We start from the raw sequence: 27,670 nt of genomic DNA on the forward strand, positions 1-27,670 counted from the left end.
GTGATGGGTTGGTGGAGGGATGTCGAACTCTGGTTAAGATCAAGAAACAACCTGATAAGTTCCTCAAAAATCAGTTCCTAATCAGCCATGTTGTGGTGCATAGCCAGACTTCGTGAGGTCACCAACAACAACTAGGCCTGATCTGGGACCGGAGGGTCGCGGGGACGTTAACCCATCACAACACTCTCAAGGTACTTAAGCTAGGCTAGTGTTTCCTCCCGTCATCTCTACTTATCTTTTAATACTTCACAACTGCTGTCATCTGACTAGCTTGGTATGTTGCACTCGTAATACTGGTCACTTCATTTGTCCCTCCCCCCATTTACTCTTTCAATCACACATGCATAAATTTCCTCGTGTGACAAAACACGGTATTTCCCTTATAGACACCTATCACGATAGGTGTCCTTACCTGCAGTGAATTATTTATATGTGCTGAATGTATTTCAGTTTGTGGTGACGTATTGTTTGTTTTGATATATATCTAAGCCATGACTGGTGTTAGTACACTGTTCAAGCAGTATTGTGGTTGTGTAATACACTGTGCTGGACGAGCACGACAACTGTAATGTTAGTGTATATATGTCATCATGTCTGTAATATTGATGCAGGTTGCTGTGGCAAACCTGTTTGCTTTAGTATAGGAGGGGGATAAGGGGATGGTGTTGGGAGCCCACATGGGGTTGTGTGTGGGGTGAATTATTGAGCAATGGAAGGTTATTACATCTGTTGCCGAATAGGTCCTGTATTTTACCTTTACTGTTCTGTACTGTTTCCAATAAAATATAAAAAAAAAATCCCTTATAGCGGCTCTGAGGACACAGTTTAAACCAAGGTACCCAGGATAATTTTCTTTCTCCTCTTAAAGCACTCACGCAGACCAAAGTATATATCACAACCCGGCTGATCATGAGAAACTTATCCAATTTCCACTCAAAGACTGGTATGTGGTGGTAATTTCCCTTTCGCATCAATGGAAAGGGGGGGATGTATTTGAAGAGTCTTTGTCCCCATACACTTATTAAGTGTTCTCTTGGTGTACGCATTATACCCCTGCTTTACAGTGGAGGTATCATGCCCTGGCTGTCATGCCTCTTGCTTTCATAAGGAGTGATTTCGTAGTGCAGGTTTTGGGACAAGTCTATCCACAGTTTTCCATGTACAGATTATTATGTATCTATCTATTATATTAACCTGTTTACCCTATTTCGTTCATCAGATCACAGTGCCTCACTAGTTATATTATCTAGTTCATCATACCAGTGTCTCATTGTCTACCTTGTCTTGTTCATCAGGGGGCATTCACTGTTTATCTTATTTCGTTCATCAAAGACCAGTGTTTCATTGTTTAGCTCTGCTGAGTTCATGACCCAGTAATGTTTACTCTTGTCTTCTCTGAGCATCATCATGACAGCACTCAATGATGATTACTATAACAACCATGGCATCCTCACCTCATTCATACACTTACGCTCCACACTTCTGGGAGGGAAAGGGAGGGAGAGGTGGAGGAGAAAAATGAGAAATGAAGAGATGAGAGGGAGCGGTGAGAGGGAAGAATGGGGAAGTTTTCTAGCAAACAAAATTAGGTGTAAGAGCAGTGTGCGGCTACCCTGTATTCTATAATAGTTTACATAGTGGGAACAAAAAACTAGCTGTCTTTTCATGTCATATTCCATCACAGAATGATTTTTTTTGTACATCAGGTAATGAAATCTGCCAGGCTGATCTGGGAGACATCAGTAGTTACGACATCTTCAAAGGTTCCTGCGGAGCTCCAGTTACTATTACTGGAAAATTTACCATCTCTTAGGATAGCCTATCGTACATACAGCGGGAAATGGAATTTATGAAGATCATCATCAGAGAGAGCGAGACAAATATTGTGGGAGAGAAATGAAGGGATGGAGGAAGGGGTGGGAGGGAGGTAGGAGTGGAGGAAGAGAGGGAGAGGTGGGAGGGTAAGAGTGGTGGTGGGAGACCTGCACACCAGGGATCACCCTCACCACCTACGCCATTGGAATATACTGTCCCCCAAACTGTCGAGAAAACAGAACACAGAAGGGCTGCCACCTCGTAAAGTTAGCAGTAAATCTCTATTGATCAGCGCAGCCACCGCCCATACTTCCTCCTGCTCCTCCTTCCAAGAACCTGCCAAGACGCACACCATCCCTCGCCACACCTACCACACACAATACCTGCCACCACACCTAAGATCCGACGGGCTACTACTTACCACGGGATGGGACACCATTTACCACCTTCCGGCTGCACCTCTAACTAATAAACTGCTCCAGAGCCTCTCCAGAATCAAGGCTTCGCTGCCACCCGCAACGCCAGTGCTATTGCAAACGTTAAAAATTTAGCTATAATTTCCTATCTGGAAAGTACAGGTCCTCTAAAGAGTACATATGGAGTTGTTGGTGTACAGGGATATTCCCATCACGAGAGTTCAAGTGTGTTTAAGTAACCAATCTTATCATGAGTTAATTTCCAGACGAGCTGCGAATTTTCAACTTTTTTTTTATTTTAAAGTAGATTAGACTGAGTTTCAGTAAGTCAAACCTATAAAAGCCTATATTTAACCGCACTCAAAAGAAAAAAAATGCCGCGATACGTCTATCAGTAAAACGGTCGAAAAAGAAAAAACTATGAACCGCTGTGATTTGAACGTATCTATCTGTCTCTCGTGGTGAGAGAATGGTTTAACAAGTATGATCATTAGCTTGGTATCTCCAGTATGCAGATAGCAAAGTGTTCAAAGATACCGCATTACACCTCCGTACAGTGTTACATATGACGTTACAGGGTGAACGTCCGCCATATTGGCGGTCAAGTATTGTGCCAGCCATGTTGTGTTTACCTCTCACGAATCGCAAGGATACAGTGTTTATAAGAAGCATAACACTGTGCATTATTACCATTAATAATAATACGTGCAAATGCAAAGTATGTGGTCAATCCTTTGGTCACTATCTTGAACACTATGTGCTTTATTGTAAATTTACTGTGGAATTTTTTAGATAGGATAATAATCTATATATGCCAAGATACCGTATTAATGAAAATAAGATACCAGATATATTAAGCAAATTTCCTAAATTTTCTTCAACTGATAAGTGAACTGTGCACATAAATCCAGATGTACTCCTGTAACCCTTTAGGGGCCTAGTTCCTAGGCCTTTTGTGTATCCACATGCTCTTGTGCTACCCTCCACAGACTAGACGAGGTGCACAATAAACTAGCGAGAAGCTTCCGCGGCAAAATCCAATACATTAAATTGTATTTGTAATGTGTGTTTACAATCAACCTATCATAACCAAGTCGATTTCTTACATACTGTTTTCAGTAACTTACTTGATATAAGTTATTTAAGTCAGACTGTCGTATTAACAAATTATAACAGCTCATAGCGGTAATAAACGCAATAATACATAGACGTGTTTTTCTTATAAAGACTACGGATGGGACGATATCATATATATATATATATATATATATATATATATATATATATATATATATATATATATATATATATATATATATATATATATATATTGCTGATACCGCTACTTAATTTTGGACCGATCCTGATATAATCAAACTTAGCCGACACTGGTATCGATAATCTGGTCCCCCCCTTAATAAAAATTTCTGGAGTTTGAGCAAAAACCACGGAGCCACCCAACAGACGGAACACTCACAATTTCATTCCAGTGTTACAGTCACTCATCTAAGCCACAGTATTATACTGACTGACTGGTCATCTATTAGATTACATTATCTGATAAGTCTGATCATCTGGCCGGTGCAGTGTGGATACAATCTTAAGATTTCAGATATTGTATCGTGTACAATAGAGTGATTTACTATTTTCTGTATTGACTGTTTGAACGTCTACACACTGTCTCATGTCTGAACATTCTAAAATATAAGGGTCTGGTAAATGCCTTATCTAACTACACAATTTATGTCATTTGATAGGCATCTCCATATAAACTGTACTGTCATAGATACTTACAGCGTAGCCTAACTCTAGTAGTAAGAACGTCTGGTGGTCTACTGATCTTGTAACTATAGATATGTTTCACTTGACACATTTTATTATGATGGGCAATGGATCGGCTAGTTCCTTATCTTTACTGTTCTACTTCCACAAATTCGTTTGCTAGTTCTTTTCTAGCAATAGTTTTTAAATTTAATGTTCGGGAAACAAACTAAAATTATATTGAACATTCTCTGCTGATTGCTAGTTAAGTCACTGGCTAGACTATATTCTAGGTGGTCTATGTGAGAGGGATTCCACAAAAACTTAATTTTAATCCTAATTTCACTAATTAGAGAAATTAGAACAAGTAATGAGGTAGGAGTTCTGGTTAGCAGTGATCTGAAACCAAGACAACAGTGCATAAGTGTTCGCAATAAAGCTAATAGAATCCTTGGCTTCATATCAAGAAGCATAAATAATAGGAGTCCTCAGGTTGTTCTTCAACTCTATACATCCTTGGTTAGGCCTCATTTAGATTATGCTGCACAGTTTTGGTCACCTTATTACAGAATGGATATAAATTCTCTGGAAAATGTACAAAGGAGGATGACAAAGTTGATCCCATGTATCAGAAACCTTCCCTATGAGGATAGACTAAGGGCCCTGAATCTGCACTCTCTAGAAAGACGTAGAATTAGGGGGGATATGATTGAGGTGTATAAATGGAAGACAGGAATAAATAAAGGGGATGTAAATAGTGTGCTGAAAATATCTAGCCTAGACAGGACTCGCAGCAATGGTTTTAAGTTGGAAAAATTCAGATTCAGGAAGGATATAGGAAAGTACTGGTTTGGTAATAGAGTTGTGGATGAGTGGAACAAACTCCCAAGTACAGTTATAGAGGCCAGAACGTTGTGTAGCTTTAAAAATAGGTTGGATAAATACATGAGTGGATGTGGGTGGGTGTGAGTTAGACCTGATAGCTTGTGCTACCAGGTCGGTTGCCGTGTTCCTCCCTTAAGTCAATGTGACCTGACCTGACTAGGTTGGGTGCATTGGCTTAAGCCGGTAGGAGACTTGGACCTGCCTCGCATGGGCCAGTAGGCCTTCTGCAGTGTTCCTTCGTTCTTATGTTCTTATGTTCTTATAATCAGAGACAAACTATCTGTAGTTTCATATATGGACATTATTAGGCTTAGTTACTGTTGTATTAAAAATGACATTTGTATAGAATAAAACTTCTATAACTTTTTATTTTATAGCTTTATCATATTTAATGACTACTGTTTAAAAAAAAATAGTATATGACCGGCAAGATGGCAGACATAGCTGCTGGAGTCACGTTACTGAGAATTCTTCCTACTGTTGCCTTCACGCTTAATAAATATAATAACCAACGCTATCAAAAATTCTGAAAGAAATACATACAAGAATTTTACTTAATGCACAAAAGAGATTCCCAACGTCATTTTCTGAACCTTCCCTGAGTTTTTTTTTTAGAATTATTTTCTTACTTTAAGCTAGAGTAAACTAAACTAGAATAGGACGGCGTAGAGGTTGGGTTGCGTTAGGTAGGGTAGGGCAGGGTAGTGTAGGAAGGGAATTGAAGAGACGGGTAGGGTGTAGTAGGCTACATCAACGAATACAAATTATATTTAACCAAAAATAAGTAAATTAAAAAAAACGGATGTGACGCATGTAGGAACGCCTTGGTTGAGTATCCCTTGTGGTAGCAAACTGGATTTGTATACCACACCCACTGTCACTCAACAGTGCCACACGTACTAGGGTGCCAGTACTCACCTGCGCCAAGGGCGTGGAGTCATCAGAATCCTCGCTGCCAGGGGAAGGAGATCCTCCTGAGTTTGGAGAGGCACCGTTCCGAGCCATGGGTGGGCGTGGGTAATAACCCACGCCCATCATGCCACCCATCATGTGTGGTCCCTGAGGTGGCCCTGCCCCGTGCATCACTGGACTGGCACTTGTGTATACAGGAGTCGGTGGACCACAACCAGGATGGACCATATATCCTGCCGACCTACGGAAGAGACGTGACACATTAACCGTATACCTTGCCGACCTTGGGAAAGAAGGGTCACACATTAAAATAAAAACATAATATACTACACATGAACAAGTGTCAGCTGTGGTAGTTTCACTGCAAGAGAACTTTGGCTGCTTAATTGGCTTTAAATCCTACTGACCTCACAATAGATCATTAATGGATGGATGTAACGTGTTCAACATCAGCCAGGGACGCACGCGGCTAGAGAGGTGGCCGCTACACAGAAGTGGCCTTCACACAAGAATTGCCCGCTATTGGAAGCTACCCTTCAATTACACACTCCACAAAAATCACAGCCACCAACTCATTACCCCTAAAATTCACCAAGTATATTGCTTTCACTTGCAGTGCCTAGCAATTTGACATTCGAAGTTAATTGGGACGCAATTAGAATATTTAAAAACATCGAGCCTATTTTTTGAAAGTAATAAAAATAGACAAATAATTTCAGATACAGTTTTATTTGATATTTTCTAATGCCGTTTACCTCCATATATGATAGTTTTTTCGCAATCATTTCTATATACATAAAAATAACACACTGAAAAGTGCCATTGAATTCCATATGTCAGGGTGTAAAAAAAAATCCAGTAATGAAATCATAATCGATAAGCAATTTAGCGGTGAACTGTTAGCTTTCGGTCAGCTTAATCCCAAAGCTTATTTGACAACGCTTTAGCCTGTGCGTGTTCTGGAGAGAGTTCTAAATTACACTGATGACCTGTAGCATCGTGAACCAACACTACAGTGGTTATGGGTAATACAGACATACTGTTGCTTTACCCAGCCTCTTTATAAGTTTCATGTCTCGTTATAATTATGCTTTATGAAACTTCGTTATGAACTTCATCAAGCCTCTTTATAAGCATTATCAAGCCTCGTTATAAGCTTCAAGTTTTGTTATAAGCTTTATCAAGCCTCGATGTGAGCTTTATGACTGATAGTGACGTGTTTGTTACAATCATGTTACGTTTGTGAAAATTGTCTCAGTTAAAAAGAATGGCAAATATACGTAACTAATATTTATCACTGGTTAACCCTAACAAACCAAACCTAACTTTGGATGAAGAATATTAATGTTTATATAATTTCGAGCGCGAGGGGCAGTTCGTCAATGTACACTAACGGGTTGCTGTCGACGGATGTCTGTGTGGGGGTGTGCGTCAACGTTTTCAAGGTTTATATTTTAAGTTCATGTAGGTAGTAGGTTGGTAGACAGCAACCGCCCAAGGAGGTACTATCGTCCTGTCAAGCGAGTGTAAAACGAAATCCTGTAATTGTTTTACATGATGGTAGGATTGCTGGTGTCTTTTTTTTCTGTCTCATAAACATGCAAGATTTCAGGTCCGTCTTGCTACTTCTACTTACATTTAGGTCACACTACACATACATGTACAGGCATATATACACACACCCCTCTGGGTTTTCTTCTATTTTCTTGCTAGTTCTTGTTCTCGTTTATTTCCTATCTCCGTGGGGAAGTGGAGCAGAATTCTTCCTCCGTAAGCCATGCGTGTTTAAGAGGCGACTAAAATGCCAGGAGCAAGGGGCTAGTAACCCCTTCTCCTGTATAAATTACTAAATTTAAAAAGAGAAACTTCTGTTTTTCTTTTTGGGCCACCCTGCCTTGGTGGGATACGGCCGGTTTGTTGAAAAAAAAAAAACTAAGTTCAGAAGAAATGAAATGATTTTGTCTGATGAGTTCATCACAGTGAGTTGAGTTGAGTAACATGTTGCCCCTTGTCCGGGAGAGGATGCCTGCTAATAGAAACCTGACCTTGATTTTCCATGCACTTGGGCTCAGGCAATCCAAGTTACAAGTAAGAAGCAACTTGACCTTTTGTGCCACGGATTTGAAAAAAAAAAAACTGCCACTGGGACTTGAGCTTAGCGGTTTACCAGCTGCCCTAAGAGCTTCTCCCTTGTGAAAACTCACTTGCATGTGTGTGTGTGTGTGTGTGTGTGTGTGTGTGTGTGTGTGTGTGTGTGTGTGTGTGTGTGTGTGTGTGTGTGTGTGTGTGTGTGTGTACTCACCTATTTGTACTCACCTATTTGTGGTTGCAGGGGTCGAGTCACAGCTCCTGGCCCCGCCTCTTCGCTGATTGCTACTAGGTCCTCTCTCTCCCTGCCCCATGAGCTCTATCATACCTCGCCTTAAAACTATGTATGGTTCCTGCCTCCACTACATCCCTTTCTAGGCTATTCCATGGCCTGACTACTCTATGTGTGTGTGTGTGTGTTTCTGAAAACATAAGAACGAATTAATACTGCAGCAGGCCTACTGGCCCAGGTGGTGTGATACACACCCACTCTCACTCATGTACCCGTCCATCCTTCAGTATATTTACAACTATATAATACAAAGTTCTTGCCTTAATGACACAAGAGAGTTTGTTCTACTCATTTACCAAACCATTATTACCCAATATCCTTTCACAATCTAAATTTCTCCAACATGAATCCATTGATGCGAGACTAAGATGGGATATTTTCAACATGCTCTTTATCATTTGTACACTTCAATCTTATTCCACTTAATTCTACGCCGTTCCGAAGAGAACAAGGTCAATGTTATCTGCCTATCTTTGTAGGAAAGGTTTTTAATACATGGGTTCAACTTCTTGTTCGCTTTGCATAGAAATGGCGCTATTGCTAGCCTAGCATAGAAAAAAAAAGGCCGTCTTCCTAGACCAAGCGTACAAAGGTATTTTCCCAACCTAGGGTAAGCCAATCTAATATAGTACACACTAGATCAATCTGTCCCAAGAGAAATCCTTGGATTTTTATTGAATGGATTTAGGCTGAAATCTTTATGTACGTTGGGTTAACATAACCTGACGAAAACTAACCAATTCCAATAGAACCTAACATAAGTACATGCAAAAGATGCACATTGGGCGAGTTTGTTCTCTCGAAGTAACGATGGAACCTTCCCTACGTTAGGAAAACTAACGTTCTGGTGTTAGTGACAACGCTGCTTACTCGGTGTGATGAATTACACAAGATCAGCGTTTTGTTAGGAGGACGGTTTGGTTGGTTTATGGCATACAACTACGTACACAGAAAGGTGTCAACTTACTGAGCAATACAACTAAGTACACAGAGAAAAGTGTCAACTTACTGAGCAGGTCCCATGTGGTTGTGCTGGGAGATGGGCGGGATGTAGAGATTCTGAGGCGGGAACTGAGGATTGGCCACGCCCATACTGCCGCCCACCGCCATCTGCGGAGACAAATGAATTTAATGGTTGTCCAGGACGACTGGATTTAAAAAAAAAATGGAGCTTTCTTACTGCAAAGAGTTTTCCTATTATATATTTACATGCAAGAAAAATGCAGATATTCTATGAAACGACTCAAGGACAGCCCGATTCCGGGTTCGGAATCGGAATCAGTAAGATTCGGTCCGAATCTGAATCCGAAATTGCAACTAATAATGACAGTCATCCCCAAAATGAATTCTCAAACCATGACCAACAGAGACAACCGCTCATGCTCGCCCTACAGCCTCGTTTGAGGAAAACCTGAAGGACGTTTCAGGGGGTCAATGCCCCCGCGGCCCGATCCCAGACTCGGCCTCCTGGAGGATCAACGCCTGGTAAACTAGGTTGTTACTGCTGGCCACACGTAGTCCATCGTACGAACCACAGCCAAGCTGGTCAGGCACTGAGTTGAGGAACTTGCCCAATTTCCTCTTGAAGACCACCAGAGGTGTGTTGGTAATTCTCCTTATGCATGAAAAAGGGTCTAAAAAAAACTGGGGACCTCTGACATTCATCTAGCTCTACTGGAGGGACCGGTCCCTCCAAGATATTCCAGGTGTATATTATGCACCTTTCTCGCCTACGTTCCAAGGAATAAAGCGTTCCCAGTAGTTCAGATGCTATGCTTGAATGAGTATATGCGAGCAGCGAAAGATCTCTGCACGTTTTCCAGCTCATCAATCTCGCCTGCTAAAACTGTAGTAAATCCTACTGTCTAATAACACTGTCAAGTCACGGATGAATGATTTGGCTCACGACATAAAGATAAAGTGACTGCCAAGATAACATTTTCAAAATATTTTATCATTCAATCAGATAACTGACGTGGCAAATCTTTCTCAGCTACTCGCTTTTGTTCGATGTGTTGATGCAAGACATCAAAGATGACTTCCTGGTTTGTCGTCCAATGACCACGACAACGAAGAACATATTACAGAAGTAATTTCAACTTTCTATAATAAAGGACTACTACGGAGAGATGTAATCCGAGTGTTTACAGACAGTGCCCCAGGAATCTGTTGCGGTCTGGATCTGGATTCTGGGCACTCGTCAGACCGGATAATCCGACAGTGGTTAGGATACACTGAATGGTTCACAGAAATTCTCTTGCTTCCAAGACATTACCAGCAGCCCTGCTTTCTTGCTTGCTTGCTTACAGAGCATCATCAAAGCGGTCATTACAGAGTCAGCCCTGATCGACCGCCTTTTCAGAGATCTCTGGAAACATGTATGCTAAACAAGCAGCTCCGTTGTTCCATACACAAGACCGCTGACTCTCAAAGGCCGCAATGATCACTCTGTTTTATGAGCTTAGTGAAGAAATGAAGGCTTTCATAGCCGATCACTCTGAAGACGAGATATTCACCATGATGAACATGCCAGAATATCAGGCTCATTTGGCATACTTGGCGGGCATCTTCGAAGCTCTAAATGAGCTGTAGTTTCGTCAGAGCAGCTGAATCCACCATGCTAATAATATCAATGCATTCGTTGCAAAACTGTAACTCTGGGGAGAGACGCAGTCAAGACGGAAATGCAGCCCAATTCCATCGACTTTCTGAAGTAATTAGAGTAGATTCCATTAGCCAGGTGCTCGAGGCAGAGATCACAGAGCACCTTAGCTCCTTCATTAGTGAGTTCCAGCGGTACTTCTCAGACATACATACCAATCAAATTACCATGGCTCTGACAAGAGATCTATTCAAATGACATGTAGATGACGTCGCTACAGAGCTCCAGGAAGAATTTCTGGAACTCAAACACAACTCAGCGAAAGATGAATTCAACTTCTTGACTCAGTGAGTTCTAGGTAAAAATATACCCCCATTTATTCTGGACTTGGCAGAAACGCTCGTCGTGTGCTGATCCCATTTTCTTCAACTTAACCAGCATATCTATCATTGTGAGTTGACCCTTTCTTTCCTTCTGTCAGTAAAGTCAAAAACTGGAAACAAGCTGCCGGTTGTGTGTGATCCAAGGTGTGCTCTGTCAGCAACAGCCCCACAAATATCAGTCAGTAGCAAGACAACAGGAGCAGCGAACACTGAGTCGAATCACACAGAAATGGTATTGACACAGTTTGTGGCAGTGTTGCAGTGGCAGTATTGACACAGTTCGTGACAGTGTTGCAGTGGCAGTATTGACACAGTTCGTGACAGTGTTGCAGTGGCAGTATTGACACAGTTCGTGACAGTGTTGCAGTGGCAGTATTAACACAGTTCGTGACAGTGTTGCAGTGGCAGTATTAACACAGTTCGTGACAGTGTTGCAGTGGCAGTATTGACACAGTTCGTGACAGTGTTGCAGTGGCAGTATTAACACAGTTCGTGACAGTGTTGCAGTGGCAGTATTGACACAGTTCGTGACAGTGTTGCAGTGGCAGTACTGACACAGTTCGTGACAGTGTTGAAGTGGCAGTATTGACACATTTCGTGACAGTGTTGCAGTGGCAGTATTGACACAGTTCGTGACAGTGTTGCAGTGGTAGTACTGTGTATGAAGCGGAACTGTCAAGTGCTTTCATTATCTCTGAATTATGTCACTTTCTAAGTCATATTTTTCTCATATAGTATTCTTTGTACGAGGAATGTAACTAATAAAATTATTATCAAACTTTGTTTTAATGTAATCTTGAGTAAATAAATAAAAGCACCAGATTAAGAGTGCAGTTCAAGAGGAAATTATTACAGATTTTTTGGTAAAAATGGAGAATAACCTGGAAAAGGTTGAGAACCTCCTGGTCTAGCTTAAGAACCCCCTGGTCCAGCCTGAGAACCCCCTGGTCCAGCCTGAGAACCCCCTGGTCCAGCCTGAGAACCCCCTGGTCCAGCCTGAGAACCCCCTGGTCCAGCCTGAGAACCCCCTGGTCCAGCCTGAGAACCCCCTGGTCCAGCTTGAGAACCCCCTGGTCCAGCTTGAGAACCCCCTGGTCAAGTTTGAGAACCCCCTGGTCCAGCCTGAGAACCCCCTGGTCCAGCCTGAGAACCCCCTGGTCCAGCTTGAGACCCCCCTGGTCCAGCTTGAGAACCGCCTGGTCAAGTTTGAGAACCCCCTGGTCCAGCCTGAGAACCCCCTGGTCCAGCCTGAGAACCCCCTGGTCCAGCTTGAGAACCCCCTGGTCCAGCTTGAGAACCCCCTGGTCAAGTTTGAGAACCCCTGGTCCAGCTTGAGAACCCCCTGGTCCAGCCTGAGAACCCCCTGGTCCAGCCTGAGAACCCCCTGGTCCAGCTTGAGAACCCCCTGGTCCAACTTGAGACCTGCCGAGTCCAGCCTGAGAACCCCCTGGTCCAGCGTGAGAACCCCTGGTCCAGCTTGAGAACCCCCTGGTCCAGCTTGAGAACCCCCTGGTCCAGCCTGAGAACCCCCTGGTCCAGCTTGAGAACCCCCTGGTCCAGCCTGAGAACCCCCTGGTCCAACTTGAGAACCCCCTGGTCCAGCCTGAGAACCCCCTGGTCCAGCTTGAGAACCCCCTGGTCCAGCTTGAGAACCCCCTGGTCCAGCCTGAGAACCCCCTGGTCCAGCCTGAGAACCCCCTGGTTCAACTTGAGAACCCCCTGGTCCAGCCTGAGAACCCCCTGGTTCAACTTGAGAACCCCCTGGTCCAGCTTGAGAACCCCCTGGTCCAGCCTGAGAACCCCCTGGTCCAGCCTGAGAACCCCCTGGTCCAGCTTGAGAACCCCCTGGTCCAACTTGAGAACCCCCTGGTCCAGCCTGAGAACCCCCTGGTTCAACTTGAAAACCCCCCTGGTCCAACTTGAGAACCCCCTGGTCCAGCCTGAGAACCCCCTAGTCCAGCCTGAGAACTCCCTAGTCCAGCTTGAGAACCCCCTGGTCCAGCTTGAGAACCCCCTGGTCAAGCTTGAGAACCCCCTAGTCCAGCCTGAGAACCCCCTGGTCCAACTTGAGAACCCCCTGGTCCAGCTTGAGAACCCCCTGGTCCAACTTGAGAACCCCCTGGTCCAACTTGAGAACCCCCTGGTCCAACTTGAGAACCCCCTGGTCCAACTTGAGAACCCCCTGGTCCAGCCTGAGAACCCCCTGGTCCAGCTTGAGAACCCCCTAGTCCAGCCTGAGAACCCCCTGGTCCAACTTGAGAACCCCCTGGTCCAGCCTGAGAACCCCCTGGTCCAGCTTGAGAACCCCCTGGTCCAACTTGAGAACCCCCTGGTCCAGCCTGAGAACCCCCTGGTCCAGCTTGAGAACCCCCTGGTCCAGTCTGAGAACCCCCTGGTCCAGCTTGAGAACCCCCTGGTCAAGCTTGAGAACCCCCTAGTTCAACTTAACCCCCTGGTCCAGCTTGAGAACCCCTGGTGCAGATTGAGAACCCCCTGGTCCAACTTGAGAACCCCCTGGTCCAACTTGAGAACCCCCTGGTCCAGGCTGAGAACCCCCTGGTCCAGCCTGAGAACCCCCTGGTCCAGCTTGAGAACCCCCTGGTCCAGCCTGAAAACCCCCTGGTCCAGCTTGAGAACCCCCTGGTCCAGCCTGAGAACCCCTTGGTCCAGCTTGAGAACCCCCTGGTCCAGCTTGAGAACCCCCTGGTCCAGCCTGAGAACCCCCTGGTCCAGCCTGAGAACCCCCTGGTCCAGCCTGAGAACCCCCTGGTCCAGCTTGAGAACCCCCTGGTCCAACTTGAGAACCCCCTGGTCCAGCCTGAGAACCCCCTGGTTCAACTTGAAAACCCCCCTGGTCCAACTTGAGAACCCCCTGGTCCAGCCTGAGAACCCCCTCGTCCAGCCTGAGAACTCCCTAGTCCAGCTTGAGAACCCCCTGGTCCAGCTTGAGAACCCCCTGGTCAAGCTTGAGAACCCCCTAGTCCAGCCTGAGAACCCCCTGGTCCAACTTGAGAACCCCCTGGTCCAGCTTGAGAACCCCCTGGTCCAACTTGAGAACCCCCTGGTCCAACTTGAGAACCCCCTGGTCCAACTTGAGAACCCCCTGGTCCAACTTGAGAACCCCCTGGTCCAGCCTGAGAACCCCCTGGTCCAGCTTGAGAACCCCCTAGTCCAGCCTGAGAACCCCCTGGTCCAACTTGAGAACCCCCTGGTCCAGCCTGAGAACCCCCTGGTCCAGCTTGAGAACCCCCTGGTCCAACTTGAGAACCCCCTGGTCCAGCCTGAGAACCCCCTGGTCCAGCTTGAGAACCCCCTGGTCCAGTCTGAGAACCCCCTGGTCCAGCTTGAGAACCCCCTGGTCAAGCTTGAGAACCCCCTAGTTCAACTTAACCCCCTGGTCCAGCCTGAGAACCCCCTGGTCCAGCTTGAGAACCCCTGGTGCAGATTGAGAACCCCCTGGTCCAACTTGAGAACCCCCTGGTCCAACTTGAGAACCCCCTGGTCCAGGCTGAGAACCCCCTGGTCCAGCCTGAGAACCCCCTGGTCCAGCTTGAGAACCCCCTGGTCCAGCCTGAAAACCCCCTGGTCCAGCTTGAGAACCCCCTGGTCCAGCCTGAGAACCCCTTGGTCCAGCTTGAGAACCCCCTGGTCCAGCTTGAAAACCCCCTGGTCCAACTTGAGAACCCCCTGGTCCAACTTGAGAACCCCCTGGTCCAGCCTGAGAACCCCCTGGTCCAACTTGAGAACCCCCTGGTCCAGCCTGAGAACCCCCTGGTCCAGCTTGAGAACCCCCTGGTCCAGCTTGAGAACCCCCTGGTCCAGCCTGAGAACCCCCTGGTCCAGCCTGAGAACCCCCTGGTCCAGCTTGAGAACCCCCTGGTCCAGCTTGAGAACCCCCTGGTCCAGCCTGAGAACCCCCTGGTCCAGCCTGAGAACCCCCTGGTCCAGCTTGAGAACCCCCTGGTCCAGCCTGAGAACCCCCTGGTCCAGCCTGAGAACCCCCTGGTCCAGCTTGAGAACCCCCTGGTCCAGCCTGAGAACCCCCTGGTCCAGCCTGAGAACCCCCTGGTTCAACTTGAGAACCCCCTGGTCCAGATTGAGAACCCCCTGGTCCAGCCTGAGAACCCCCTGGTCCAGCTTGAGAACCCCCTGATCCAGCCTGAGAACCCCCTGGTCCAGCCTGAGAACCCCCTGGTCCAGCCTGAGAACCCCCTGGTCCAGCCTGAGAACCCCCTGGTCCAGCTTGAGAACCCCCTGGTCCAGCCTGAGAACCCCCTGGTCCAGCTTGAGAACCCCCTGGTCCAGCCTGAGAACCCCCTGGTCCAGCCTGAGAACCCCCTGGTCCAGCTTGAGAACCCCCTGGTCCAGCCTGAGAACCCCCTGGTCCAGCCTGAGAACCCCCTGGTCCAGCCTGAGAACCCCCTGGTCCAGCCTGAGAACCCCCTGGTCCAGCTTGAGAACCCCCTGGTCCAGCCTGAGAACCCCCTGGTCCAGCCTGAGAACCCCCTGGTCCAGCTTGAGAACCCCCTGGTCCAGCCTGAGAACCCCCTGGTCCAGCTTGAGAACCCCCTGGTCCAGCCTGAGAACCCCCTGGTCCAGCCTGAGAACCCCCTGGTCCAGCCTGAGAACCCCCTGGTCCAACTTGAGAACCCCCTGGTCCAGCCTGAGAACCCCCTTGTCCAGCTTGAGAACCCCCTGGTCCAACTTGAGAACTTAGTTGCTCATCTCTCAGTTTTCTCCAAGTTAGAAAACATTTTCCTTCTGTCACTTGCAGCATTTTTAATAACACTGGGAATCATCATCGCCAGTGATATCTTCTACGTTCTCGTTCTCTCTCCCTCTCTCTCTCTCTCTCTATTTATAAACAAATATTTCGCAATGGAAATGTAATTTAGGTAGTTATGCAAACAATCGTAGACAGGCGGCGATCTTAACAATGCAAGACAAGCCACCCGGGGGGGAGGGGGGTTGGAAATCTTTTGCTCAAGTGCTTTCAGATTTCTCAGTGAGTCATCAGGAGCTGTGCAGTGCTGCAAGGGTAGCAACAGGAGAAATGAAGGGAAGTTTTATCAGAGGATAATACCGTGAGTAACTCCCGTTAATATCCTCTGAGACAACTTCTCATATTATATAATATATATATATATATATATATATATATATATATATATATATATATATATATATATATATATATAATCGCAAACGAGCGATAACAGAGGGAAGTTGAATGACATCTATATGACTTTCCTCTCGCAGCCAACACTTTTTCAAGAGCTTGCGATAGTGGAAAGGAACAGAGATCGGCCCAGGAAAGTGTCTATGGAGACATCTTAAGGACCACTGACCTGACTCTCAAATACCTGACCATCCATTGTCAAATACCAAAGGTTCCAAGAAGTATTTTAAGAGCCAGCAGAAACAGACAGCCTAGCCCACAAGCTCTGAATATTTGGTTTTAAACAGGAGAATATGTCGCTGTGTTAGACCTGTTAACCCTTTGCATTAGACCGTTGTATGGGTGGTACATGTATGGTAAACAGAATCCACAAGATGATAAGACACATGTGCAACATCTGCGTAGTTTTATTGTAGACGTTTCGCCATTCAGTGGATTCATCAACACAGATTCAAGGACATAATTAGAAGACAGTAGAACTATATACAAAAATGATGTAATGAGTCCCTCAGCCTTGGTGAAGACCGACCTAGTCTTTTGTAAATAAAAAAAAAAAAAAACACAATACCCTGACTGGAACAATATACAAATAACTCGCACATAGGAGAGAGGAACTTACGACGACGTTTCGGTCCAACTTGGCCCATTTACAGTCACTTTAATAGTAATATTAATTTTTATTACGACGACTGAAACGTCGTGGTCAGCTCCTCTCTCCTATGTGCGAGTTATTTGTGTATAGTCTCCTGTACATAGTTCTACTGTCTTCCATTATCTTCTTGAATTGTTATTAAGTCACTGGATGGCGAAACGTCTACAATAAGATACCCAGATGTTGCACATGTCTAATTTTTCATCGGCTTGTGTGAGTACTGTTTCCTAGTTTATGGATGGTAGTTAAATTGTGGGAGGGTCCTCCCCCCCCCCCGTGTTATGCTGGTTCTCACAGCACCGCGACCTTAATTTCTTAATTCCTTACGCTATTCTATGCCCTATAGCTATTGTAAGCATGTTTGGTGAAGAAAAAAAGCCGTAATTATATATAAGACTGGGTGGCAAAGCTCTCGTTTCGCACGCTGAGGTTCCGGGTTCGATTCCCGACAAGGGTGGAAACACTAGAAGCATTTCCTTACACCTGTTGCCCTGTTAACCTAGCAAGTAGGTACCTGGGTGTTAGTCGACTGGTGTGGGTCGCATCCTGAGGGACAAGATTGATGACCCCAATGGAAATAAGACACAGCCCCTCACTGACACACCCCCGGATGGTTATCCTGGGTGGCTAACCCTCCAGGGTTATTTTAACGTGATGAGGTAGGGCTCAATATATTTTTTCACGAGTCTATCCAATTAACATTTTCTTTAATACCCATTCTCTCTGTAATGTATAGGTAACTATTATATTTGTTAATACCATGGGAACTTTACTGATTGATGTTAAACCGAAAAACTGGTAAATATTTCGTTGCCACATAAGTAATGTGTATTTAATAACGAGGAGAAATTTCAATAACCATGAAAGGTTCCATAACAATGAATAACTTATTCCTTAAATAAAAAAAAAATCCATAAAACATACTTTTTATCGATTATGAAACTTTTTGGATCTAGAAAAAAAAAGTTAAAAGAAAATTGTTAAGTGTGATTGATTTATTGAGTCTAATTTGTGAGGAAATTTCTAGAAGTTAGGAAAAACAAGGCCACAAACACGAGTAAGAGAAGCTTTTTGTTCCTTTATGACAAAATGTATGGAAGTTTACTGGCTCGTTCTTGATTCTTGACATGTCATTAGCGATATATTCTCCGGTTTATTACCATTCAACGCTTATGGGCTGGGCCGATTATTTCTGCTGGTTCCTGGAACCTTTGGTATCTGGCACTGCATGGACAGGCAGCTGACACTCAGCGACTCTTGGCTCTCTCTTCCCTCGTACGAATATCAAAATGGTATACATTACCGACAGGTTACATAAATAACCCGCACATAGAAGAGAGGAGCTTACGACGACGTTTTGGTCTGACTTTGACCATTTACAAAGTCACATCAGTGTGACTCTTATATGTGCGGGTTATTTGTGTATTGTTCCAGTCACGGTATTGTGCCCTTTCTATTTACCAACAGGTTGGTAGGCAAGACACATGGGCAACAGTTAGGCAACTTTATTTCGAAATTTTAAGGGTGATGGACTGATTACATCGTCTTCACATCTCTACTGCTCCTGCCTACTTTCTGTACTCGACTAAAGAAGCCTACTGTGTAGGCGAAACGTTTCGGAATAAAGATGCCTAACTGTTGCCCATGTGTCTTACCTACCTGCCCTCGTACGACGCCTCCACAAACAACGGCACTCAACTTCCTATATGTATGTCGTGCCGAATAGGTAAAATTGGTCAATTAGCAAGAACTCATTTAAAACTAAGTCCTTTTTAAAAAAAATTCTTATACACTTAAATATTTTTTTTAATTTATGTTAATATAAAAATTAATGATTTTACACCAAAATAGCCTAACCCTATTATAACAAGCGCAATTTAATTTAGCCTAATACAGCTAAATATATTTAAGATAAGTTTACAATAATTTAATAAACAAACACAATGAAATATATGTTTCTCGTTAGGTTCAGAATGATTTTTGCGAAATTATTGCATACACAAATTTTTTCTTGCCTTATTCGGCAAGAAGAGCGTTGGTTTTAAAGCCAAAATAGCAAGTTTTACCTATTCGGTACGACATTATATATATACAAATTCAGAAATAGGCGAAATAATATGGAATTTATCAAAGAAACAGAGACAGTCTTGACACAAATAATATATATCCTTCGTCACGGGTTTAAATAACACGTAAAGACTCACCGGGTGTTGATACAAGCTCTGGGAGTGGTGGGCGTGGGTGTGGGCGGCCGAGGTAGTGTCTGGTTCCTGCTGGGGCAGTGTGGAGGCCAGACCCTGAAGGTCTCCGTAGGTCTCCTCGCTCCCGAAGCTACCGTAGGGCGGCTGCAAGGAAACAACGATAGGTCAGAAGCTACCGTAGAATCTATAATAAAGATACCCAGGTGTTGCACATGTGTCTTACTAAGGGTACCCAAGTGTTGTACACGTGTTAATAAAGATACCCAGGTACTGTACATCTTATATTAACGATAGCCAGGTATTGTACATCTCACTTTAAAGATACCCAGGTATTGCACATGTGTCAATAAAGATACCCAGGTGTTGCACATATGTCAAAGATACACAGGTGTTCCCCATGTGTCAATAAAGGCACCCAGATGTTGCACACGTGTCAATAAAGATACTTAGGTATTGCACATGTCTCACATTAACAATACTTAAAAAGGTATTACTAAGAACAACGTCACATGACAAGGGTGACCAAGGTGAGTGTTGTTCTGCAAGAAACGTCCAGACAAGTGGGAGGAAAAGGCACATGTCTATGAGGGATGATAAGGAGACATGAGCAATATTTGGATGTCTATTACGGAGGCGTTTCGCTAACCAGCGGCTTTTATCAGTCCATTACAGAGAATACCAGAGAATGTTTTAGCAAGGACGTGAGTGAACGCAGGAGAGACGTCACAGGTTACTGATGTGATACTATCACTGCTGTGGTACTATCACCGCTGTGGTACTATCACTGCTGTGGTACTATCACTGTTGTGGTACTATCACTACTGTGCTACTATCACTGTTGTGGTACTATCGCTATTATGGTACTATCTCTTGTGGTACTATCACTATTGTGGTACTATCACTTCTCGCCTTCGGTGTTGTGGTACTATCACTGCTGTGGTACTAACACTGTTGTGGTACTATCACTGTTGTGGTACTATCACTGGTGTGATACGATCACTGCTGTGGTACTATCTCTCTTGTAGTACTATCACTGTTGTGGTACTATCACTGATGTACTATCACTGATGTGGTACTATCACCGCTGTGGTACTATCACTGTTGTGGTACTATCATTTATGTGGTACTCTGTTGTGGTACTATCACTATTGTGGTACTATCACTGCTGCGGTACTAACACGGTTGTGGTACTATCATTGTTGTGGTGCTATCACTGTTGTGGTACTATCACTGTTGTGATACTATCACCGCTGTGGTACTATCACCGCTGTGGTACTATCACCGTTGTGGTACTATCACTGTTGTGATACTATCACTGCTGTGGTACTATCACTTCTGTGGTACTCTGTTGTGGTACTATCACTATTGTGGTACTATCACTGCTGTGGTACTAACACTTGTGGTACGATCACTGTTGTGATACTATCACTGCTGTGGTACTATCATTGTTGTGATACTATCACTGTTGTGGTACTATCAATGTTGTGATACTATCAATGTTGTGGTACGATTACCGCTGTGGTACTATCACTGTTGTGGTACTATCATTGTTGTGGTACTATCACTGTTGTGGTACTATCACTGATGTGGTACAATCACTGCTGTGGTACAATCACTGCTGTGGTACAATCACTGTTGTGGTACTATCACTGTTGTGGTATTATCACTGATGTGGTACTATCACTGTTGTGGTACTATCACTGTTGTGGTACTATCACTGTTGTGGTACTATCACTGCTGTGGTACTATCATTGCTCTGGAACTATCACTGTTGTGGTACTATCACTGATGTGGTACAATCACTGCTGTGGTACAATCACTGCTGTGATACTATCACTGTTACGGTACTATCACTGCTGTGGTACTATCACTGCTGTGGTACTATCACTGCTGTGGTACTATCACTGCTGTGGTACTATCACTGCTGTGGTACTATCACTGCTGTGGTACTATCACTACGATACTGATTTCGACAATTGCAAACTGGTGTTTATATATGATACCGATACCAAAAAACACGACCAATACCGGAGTATCGGTCATTTTTTACGGTATCTGTTATACAACAGCCGATCCTTTTTAAAATGTTCGTATTACATGTCTGCTTAAACACACACACACACACACACACACACACACACACACACACACACACACACACACACACACACACACACATAGTAGCGACAGCGAAGAGGCGAGACCAGGAGCGGTGAATCGACCCCTGCAACCACATATAGGCGAGTACAAATACGTGAATACAGACACATACTATCGAAAATGCGTTTGACAACCAGCAACACAACAGACCAAGTAATAACATATATACATACGTATATATATATATATATATATATATATATATATATATATATATATATATATATATATATATATATATATATATATATATATATATATATGTTGGATTGATTGGAGGAAAGAGAGTAGACAGGTGTGTGTGCCGCTGTGAGTGTTGGGAAGGGTGGGTAGACAGGCGGAAGGTGAGTGGACGTGTGGCTTGTGTTTTGGTTGTGTGAGTGGGCGTGTATATGTGGGTGTGGTTATGTAGGCATGTGTATGTGGGTGAGTGCATGTGGGCGTATAGTTTTTTTTTTTCTGGATGCGCGCGTGTGCGTGTGTAGTAGTAGTAGTAGTAGTAGAAGTAGTAGTAGTAGTTACTAGTTGCCAAAGGCACTTTGCCTGTGTTTTTTTTGCGTGTAGGTGTGTGTGTGTGTGTGTGTGTGTGTGTGTGTGTGTGTGTGTGTGTGTGTGTGTGTGTGTGTGTGTGTGTGTGTGTGTGTGTGTGTGTGTGTGCGCGTGCGCGTATATCAGCTGTCAGACCCATCACACACTGGGCTGTTCTAGCCCCACCATTACATATACACTGGACTGTTCCAGACCCATCACACACACAATGGACTGTTCCAGACCCATCACATACACAATGGACTGTTCCAGCCCCATCACACACACAATGGACTGTTCCAGCCCCATCACACACACAATGGACTGTTCCAGCCCCATCACACACACAATGGACTGTTCCAGCCCCATCACATACACAATGGACTGTTCCAGCCCCATCACACACACAATGGACTGTTCCAGCCCCATCACATACACAATGGACTGTTCCAGCCCCATCACACACACAATGGACTGTTCCAGCCCCATCACACACAATGGATTGTTCCAGTCCCATTACACACATACTGGGCTGTTCCAACACCATCACACTGGGTTGTTCCAACATCACACAGTGGGCTGTTCCAACTTCATCACACATTGGGTTGTTCCAACTCCACCATCACACACTAGGTTGTTCCAACTCCATCACACAGTGGGTTGTTCTAACACCATCACACACTGGGTTGTTCCAACTCCACCACCACACACTGGGTTGTACCAACTCCATCACACACTGGGTTGTACCAACTCCACACACACTGGGTTGTACCAACTCCACACACACTGGGTTGTACCAACTCCACACACACTGGGTTGTACCAATTCCACACACACTGGGTTGTACCAACTCCACCATCACACACTGGGTTGTACCAACTCCACCATCACACACTGGGTTGTACCAACTCCACACACACTGGGTTGTACCAACTCCACCATCACACACTGGGTTGTACCAACTCCACACACACTGGGTTGTACCAACTCCACCATCACACACTGGGTTGTACCAACTCCACCATCACACACACTGGGTTGTACCAACTCCACCATCACACACACTGGGTTGTACCAACTCCACCATCACACACGGGGTTGTACCAACTCCACCATCACACACTGGGTTGTACCAACTCCACCATCACACACTGGGTTGTACCAACTCCACCATCACACACTGGGTTGTACCAACTCCACCATCACACACTGGGTTGTACCAACTCCACCATCACACACTGGGTTGTACCAACTCCACCATCACACACTGGGTTGTACCAACTCCACCATCACACACTGGGTTGTACCAACTCCACCATCACACACTGGGTTGTACCAACTCCATCACACACTGGGTTGTACCAACTCCACCATCACACACTGGGTTGTACCAACTCCACCATCACACACTGGGTTGTACCAACTCCACCATCACACACTGGGTTGTACCAACTCCACCATCACACACTGGGTTGTACCAACTCCACCATCACACACTGGGTTGTACCAATTCCACCATCACACACTGGGTTGTACCAATTCCACCATCACACACTGGGTTGTACCAACTCCACCATCACACACTGGGTTGTACCAATTCCACCATCACACACTGGGTTGTACCAATTCCACCATCACACACTGGGTTGTACCAACTCCACCATCACACACTGGGTTGTACCAATTCCACCATCACACACTGGGTTGTACCAACTCCACCATCACACACACTGGGTTGTACCAACTCAACCATCACACTCTGGGTTGTACCAACTCCACCACTCTCTCCTGATGGACAAAATTGAACAAGACAGACAGGTATCCTTCAATTTCAGCTCCATCGCTTTCATAATAGCATTCCGAACCCTGGGTGCAAGACGGGCCTACCTCCGAGGAAAAATGCGGCCGCCAGTTTGGCCCTTGTGTCGGCGTGGCTCAAGGCGGAAAGAGAGGTGTTTGGTGGGTGGTTGTCTGGCCTCCTAGCTAGGAAATCCGCCAGCAAACTTATCCCTCCCCAGGGCACAACTTAGTTCGCAACGGCTAAATTAAACTACATAGATTTTCATTTAGTCTAGCGACATTATGCTCTCTCTTGGCATTACCTATGCAAGCGTCTCTTCTAGCCTGCAGCAGGGGCCGCCGCCCCCCTCTCCTGCCACTGCCACTACCGCCTCTCCCACCTTTCTCCGTAAGGGCTACTTATTACCCCAGCCCAGAGCCCGGGCTTAGGCCCTTCCGCCACTGGTATTTCCACATATAGATGCAAATGAACCGATTTATGTGCGTTTGTTAATAGAAATTTTTTCGTTGCTCTTAACTCTACACAAGTTGTAGAGGAGCTGCTGCTGCTGTGTTGGTGAAGTGACGGTGTTGTAGTGACGGTGTTGTGACGGTGTTGTAACGGTGTTGTAGTGACGGTGTTGTAGTGACGGTGTTGTTGTGACGGTGTTGTAGTGACGGTGTTGTAGTGACGTTGTAGTGACGGTGTTGTAGTGACGGTGTTGTAGTGACGGTGTTGTAGTGACGGTGTTGTTGTGACGGTGTTGTAGTGACGGTGTTGTAGTGACGGTGTTGTAGTGACGGTGTTGTAGTGACGGTGTTGTAGTGACGGTGTTGTAGTGACGGTGTTGTTGTGACGGTGTTGTTGTGACGTTGTAGTGACGGTGTTGTGACGGTGTTGTTGTGACGTTGTAGTGACGGTGTTGTTGTGACGGTGTTGTAGTGACGGTGTTGTTGTGACGGTGTTGTAGTGACGGTGTTGTAGTGACGGTGTTGTAGTGACGGTGTTGTAGTGACGGTGTTGTAGTGACGGTGTTGTAGTGACGGTGTTGTAGTGACGGTGTTGTAGTGACGGTGTTGTTGTGACGGTGTTGTAGTGACGGTGTTGTAGTGACGGTGTTGTAGTGACGGTGTTGTAGTGACGGTGTTGTAGTGACGGTGTTGTAGTGACGGTGTTGTAGTGACGGTGTTGTTGTGACGGTGTTGTAGTGACGGTGTTGTAGTGATGGTGTTGTAGTGACGTTGTAGTGACGGTGTTGTTGTGACGGTGTTGTAGTGACGGTGTTGTAGTGACGGTGTTGTAGTGACGGTGTTGTGACGGTGTTGTTGTGACGGTGTTGTTGTGACGGTGTTGTTGTGACGGTGTTGTAGTGACGGTGTTGTTGTGACGGTGTTGTTGTGACGGTGTTGTAGTGACGGTGTTGTTGTGACGGTGTTGTTGTGACGGTGTTGTGACGGTGTTGCTGTGACGGTGTTGTAGTGACGGTGTTGTTGTGACGGTGTTGTAGTGACGGTGTTGTAGTGACGGTGTTGTTGTGACGGTGTTGTAGTGACGGTGTTGTTGTGACGGTGTTGTTGTGACGGTGTTGTAGTGACGGTGAAGTGACGGTGTAGTGACGGTGTTGTAGTGACGGTGTTGTTGTGACGGTGTTGTAGTGACGGTGTTGTTGTGACGGTGTTGTAGTGACGGTGAAGTGACGGTGAAGTGACGGTGTAGTGACGGTGTTGTAGTGACGGTGAAGTGACGGTGTTGTAGTGACGGTGTTGAAGTGAGGGTGCTGAAGTGAGGGTGCTGAAGTGACGGTGTTGAAGTGACGGTGTTGAAGTGAGGGTGCTGAAGTGAGGGTGCTGAAGTGACGGTGTTGAAGTGAGGGGTGACACACCTGTGACAAATTTCAAGAGTACTTCTACGCTCGCAGACCGGTCAGAGAGCCAGGCATTTCTGTTCACTGCCCGTTGAACCAGGCTGTTACTGTTGGCAGGATGTTTAGCTGAGTGTGAGGAGATAGCGAGGGAGGATGGTTATCCGTGACCCCCCCCCACACACACCTGTTCCATAGCACAGGATAACGCTACAAGCTACGCTTGGCCTAGTGGACACGGTCGCACCAGGGCCAGGAGCTCGGACTCGACCCCTGCAACCTCAACTAGGTGAGTACAGGATAACGTTACAAACTACGCTTGACCTAGTGGACACGGTCACACCAACACAGGATAACGTTACAAGCTACGCTTGACCTAGTGGACACGGTCACACCAACACAGGATAACGTTACAAGCTACGCTTGACCTAGTGGACACGGTCACACCAACACAGGATAACGTTACAAGCTACGCTTGACCTAGTGGACACGGTCACACCAACACAGGATAACGTTACAAGCTACGCTTGACCTAGTGGACACGGTCACACCAACACAGGATAACGCTACAAGCTACGCTTGACCTAGTGGACACGGTCACACCAACACAGGATAACGCTACAAGCTACGCTTGACCTAGTGGACACGGTCACACCAACACTCTGAAAGGAAGGAGACAACGCCTGGGAAAGGTTACGATAATGGTGATGTGTTTATTACGTCAGAAAATGTCACTTGCCACGGGTGTTATTCTATCTTCGACTTGCACACCTCCATAATACGCGATGGTCCTTAATACAGATAGATTTTCTCAGGAAACAGCACCGGGGTGGGCTTTCAAGTCCTCTGGTATTTATGTTTGACCATGTACTAACATGTATGATTCATTCAGTGGTTAAGTATGTAAGCGTCAAGAAAAACAAGGTCTTCACACCCAGGTTTACGAAACAAGGGATCACCATACAGTAATATACTCAGCTACCAGAATGACAGGTGTGTGTGTGTGTGTGTGTGTGTGTGTGTGTGTGTGTGTGTGTGTGTGTGTGTGTGTGTGTGTGTGTGTGTGTGTGTGTGTGTGTGTGTGTGTGTGTGTGTGTGTGTGTGTGTGATGTGTGTGTGTGTGTGTATGTGTGCGTGTGTGTATGTGTGTGTGTGTGTGTGTGTGTGTGTGTGTGTGTGTGTGTGTGTGTGTGTGTGTGTGTGTGTGTGTGTGTGTGTGTGTGTGTGTGTGTGTATGTGCTGCCAAGACGTGACTTGCTACTCACACCTGACAATTCACTCATACCCAGTGACTGGCTTCCAGACTGTTTCAACTTTCAGGTTTGAAGACAAGCTTGACTGGTGACTGGTCATCCAAGTTGTTGCTGCCAGCAACCTGCAAGCCTACATTAGCCATCACAGCGTGCCACTTTAAAAATGCTTCAAGGCACAGACAAGCTAAACAGAGATACAGACCAATGTGACTATGGAACACCCACAGGTACTAGTGGGCATAGAACTTGAAGAACTATGCCCAGGGAGAGAGAATACCAAATGGGGAGATTACGACAGTTTTCTGATGAGTTTAGATTTCTCTTGCTGCCACTACCCGGCCCTAGCACACGCTTGTCTGATCAACCAGGCTGTTGCTGCTGGCGCCGCCACCTGACAATTCCCCTGCCCAGCTAAAGGTAAGGCGAGACGTGACGTGCGTTGGCGTGACGTCGAAGAGAAACGTGTTACATCCATCACACAGTACTGACGAGCACAGGCGCGATGTACCACATAATTTACACTCGGAAAATTCTGCAAGGTCTGCCTCTAAATCTTTTTCACTGAAATGACACTAGTGGCAGCCCTCGTTAAATGACGCTAGTGGTAGCCTTCGTTAAATGACACTAGTGGCAGCCCTCGTTAAATGACGCTAGTGGTAGCCTTCGTTAAATGACACTAGTGGCAGCCCTCGTTAAATGACGCTAGTGGTAGCCTTCGTTAAATGATGCTAGTGGCAGCCTTCGTTAAATGATGCTAGTGGCAGCCTTCGTTAAATGATGCTAGTGGCAGCCTTCGTTAAATGGTGCTAGTGGCAGCCCTCGTTAAATGACGCTAGTGGCAGCCTTCGTTAAATGACGCTAGTGGTAGCCTTCGTTAAATGATGCTAGTGGCAGCCTTCGTT

At 45.7% G+C, this 27,670-nt stretch overlaps 1 protein-coding gene across 4 annotated transcripts in view; it reads right to left on the bottom strand.

The window, feature by feature from the left end:
• LOC128689455 (TOX high mobility group box family member 3) overlaps positions 1-27,670 on the bottom strand; it is a 474,930-nt gene that overhangs the window by 84,653 nt on the left and 362,607 nt on the right. For all 4 annotated transcript variants that reach the window (XM_053777775.2, XM_070086354.1, XM_053777776.2 and 1 more), the window contains exons 3-5: positions 19,190-19,330; positions 9,179-9,279; positions 5,796-6,030 (exon numbers count right to left, since the gene is read on the bottom strand). In XM_053777775.2, the coding sequence (XP_053633750.1) occupies positions 5,796-6,030; positions 9,179-9,279; positions 19,190-19,330 (477 nt within the window). The remainder of the gene's footprint in view (positions 1-5,795; positions 6,031-9,178; positions 9,280-19,189; positions 19,331-27,670) is intronic.

Source organism: Cherax quadricarinatus, chromosome 18, assembly GCF_038502225.1.
Source record: "Cherax quadricarinatus isolate ZL_2023a chromosome 18, ASM3850222v1, whole genome shotgun sequence".
Classification (NCBI taxonomy): Eukaryota; Metazoa; Arthropoda; class Malacostraca; order Decapoda; family Parastacidae; genus Cherax; species Cherax quadricarinatus.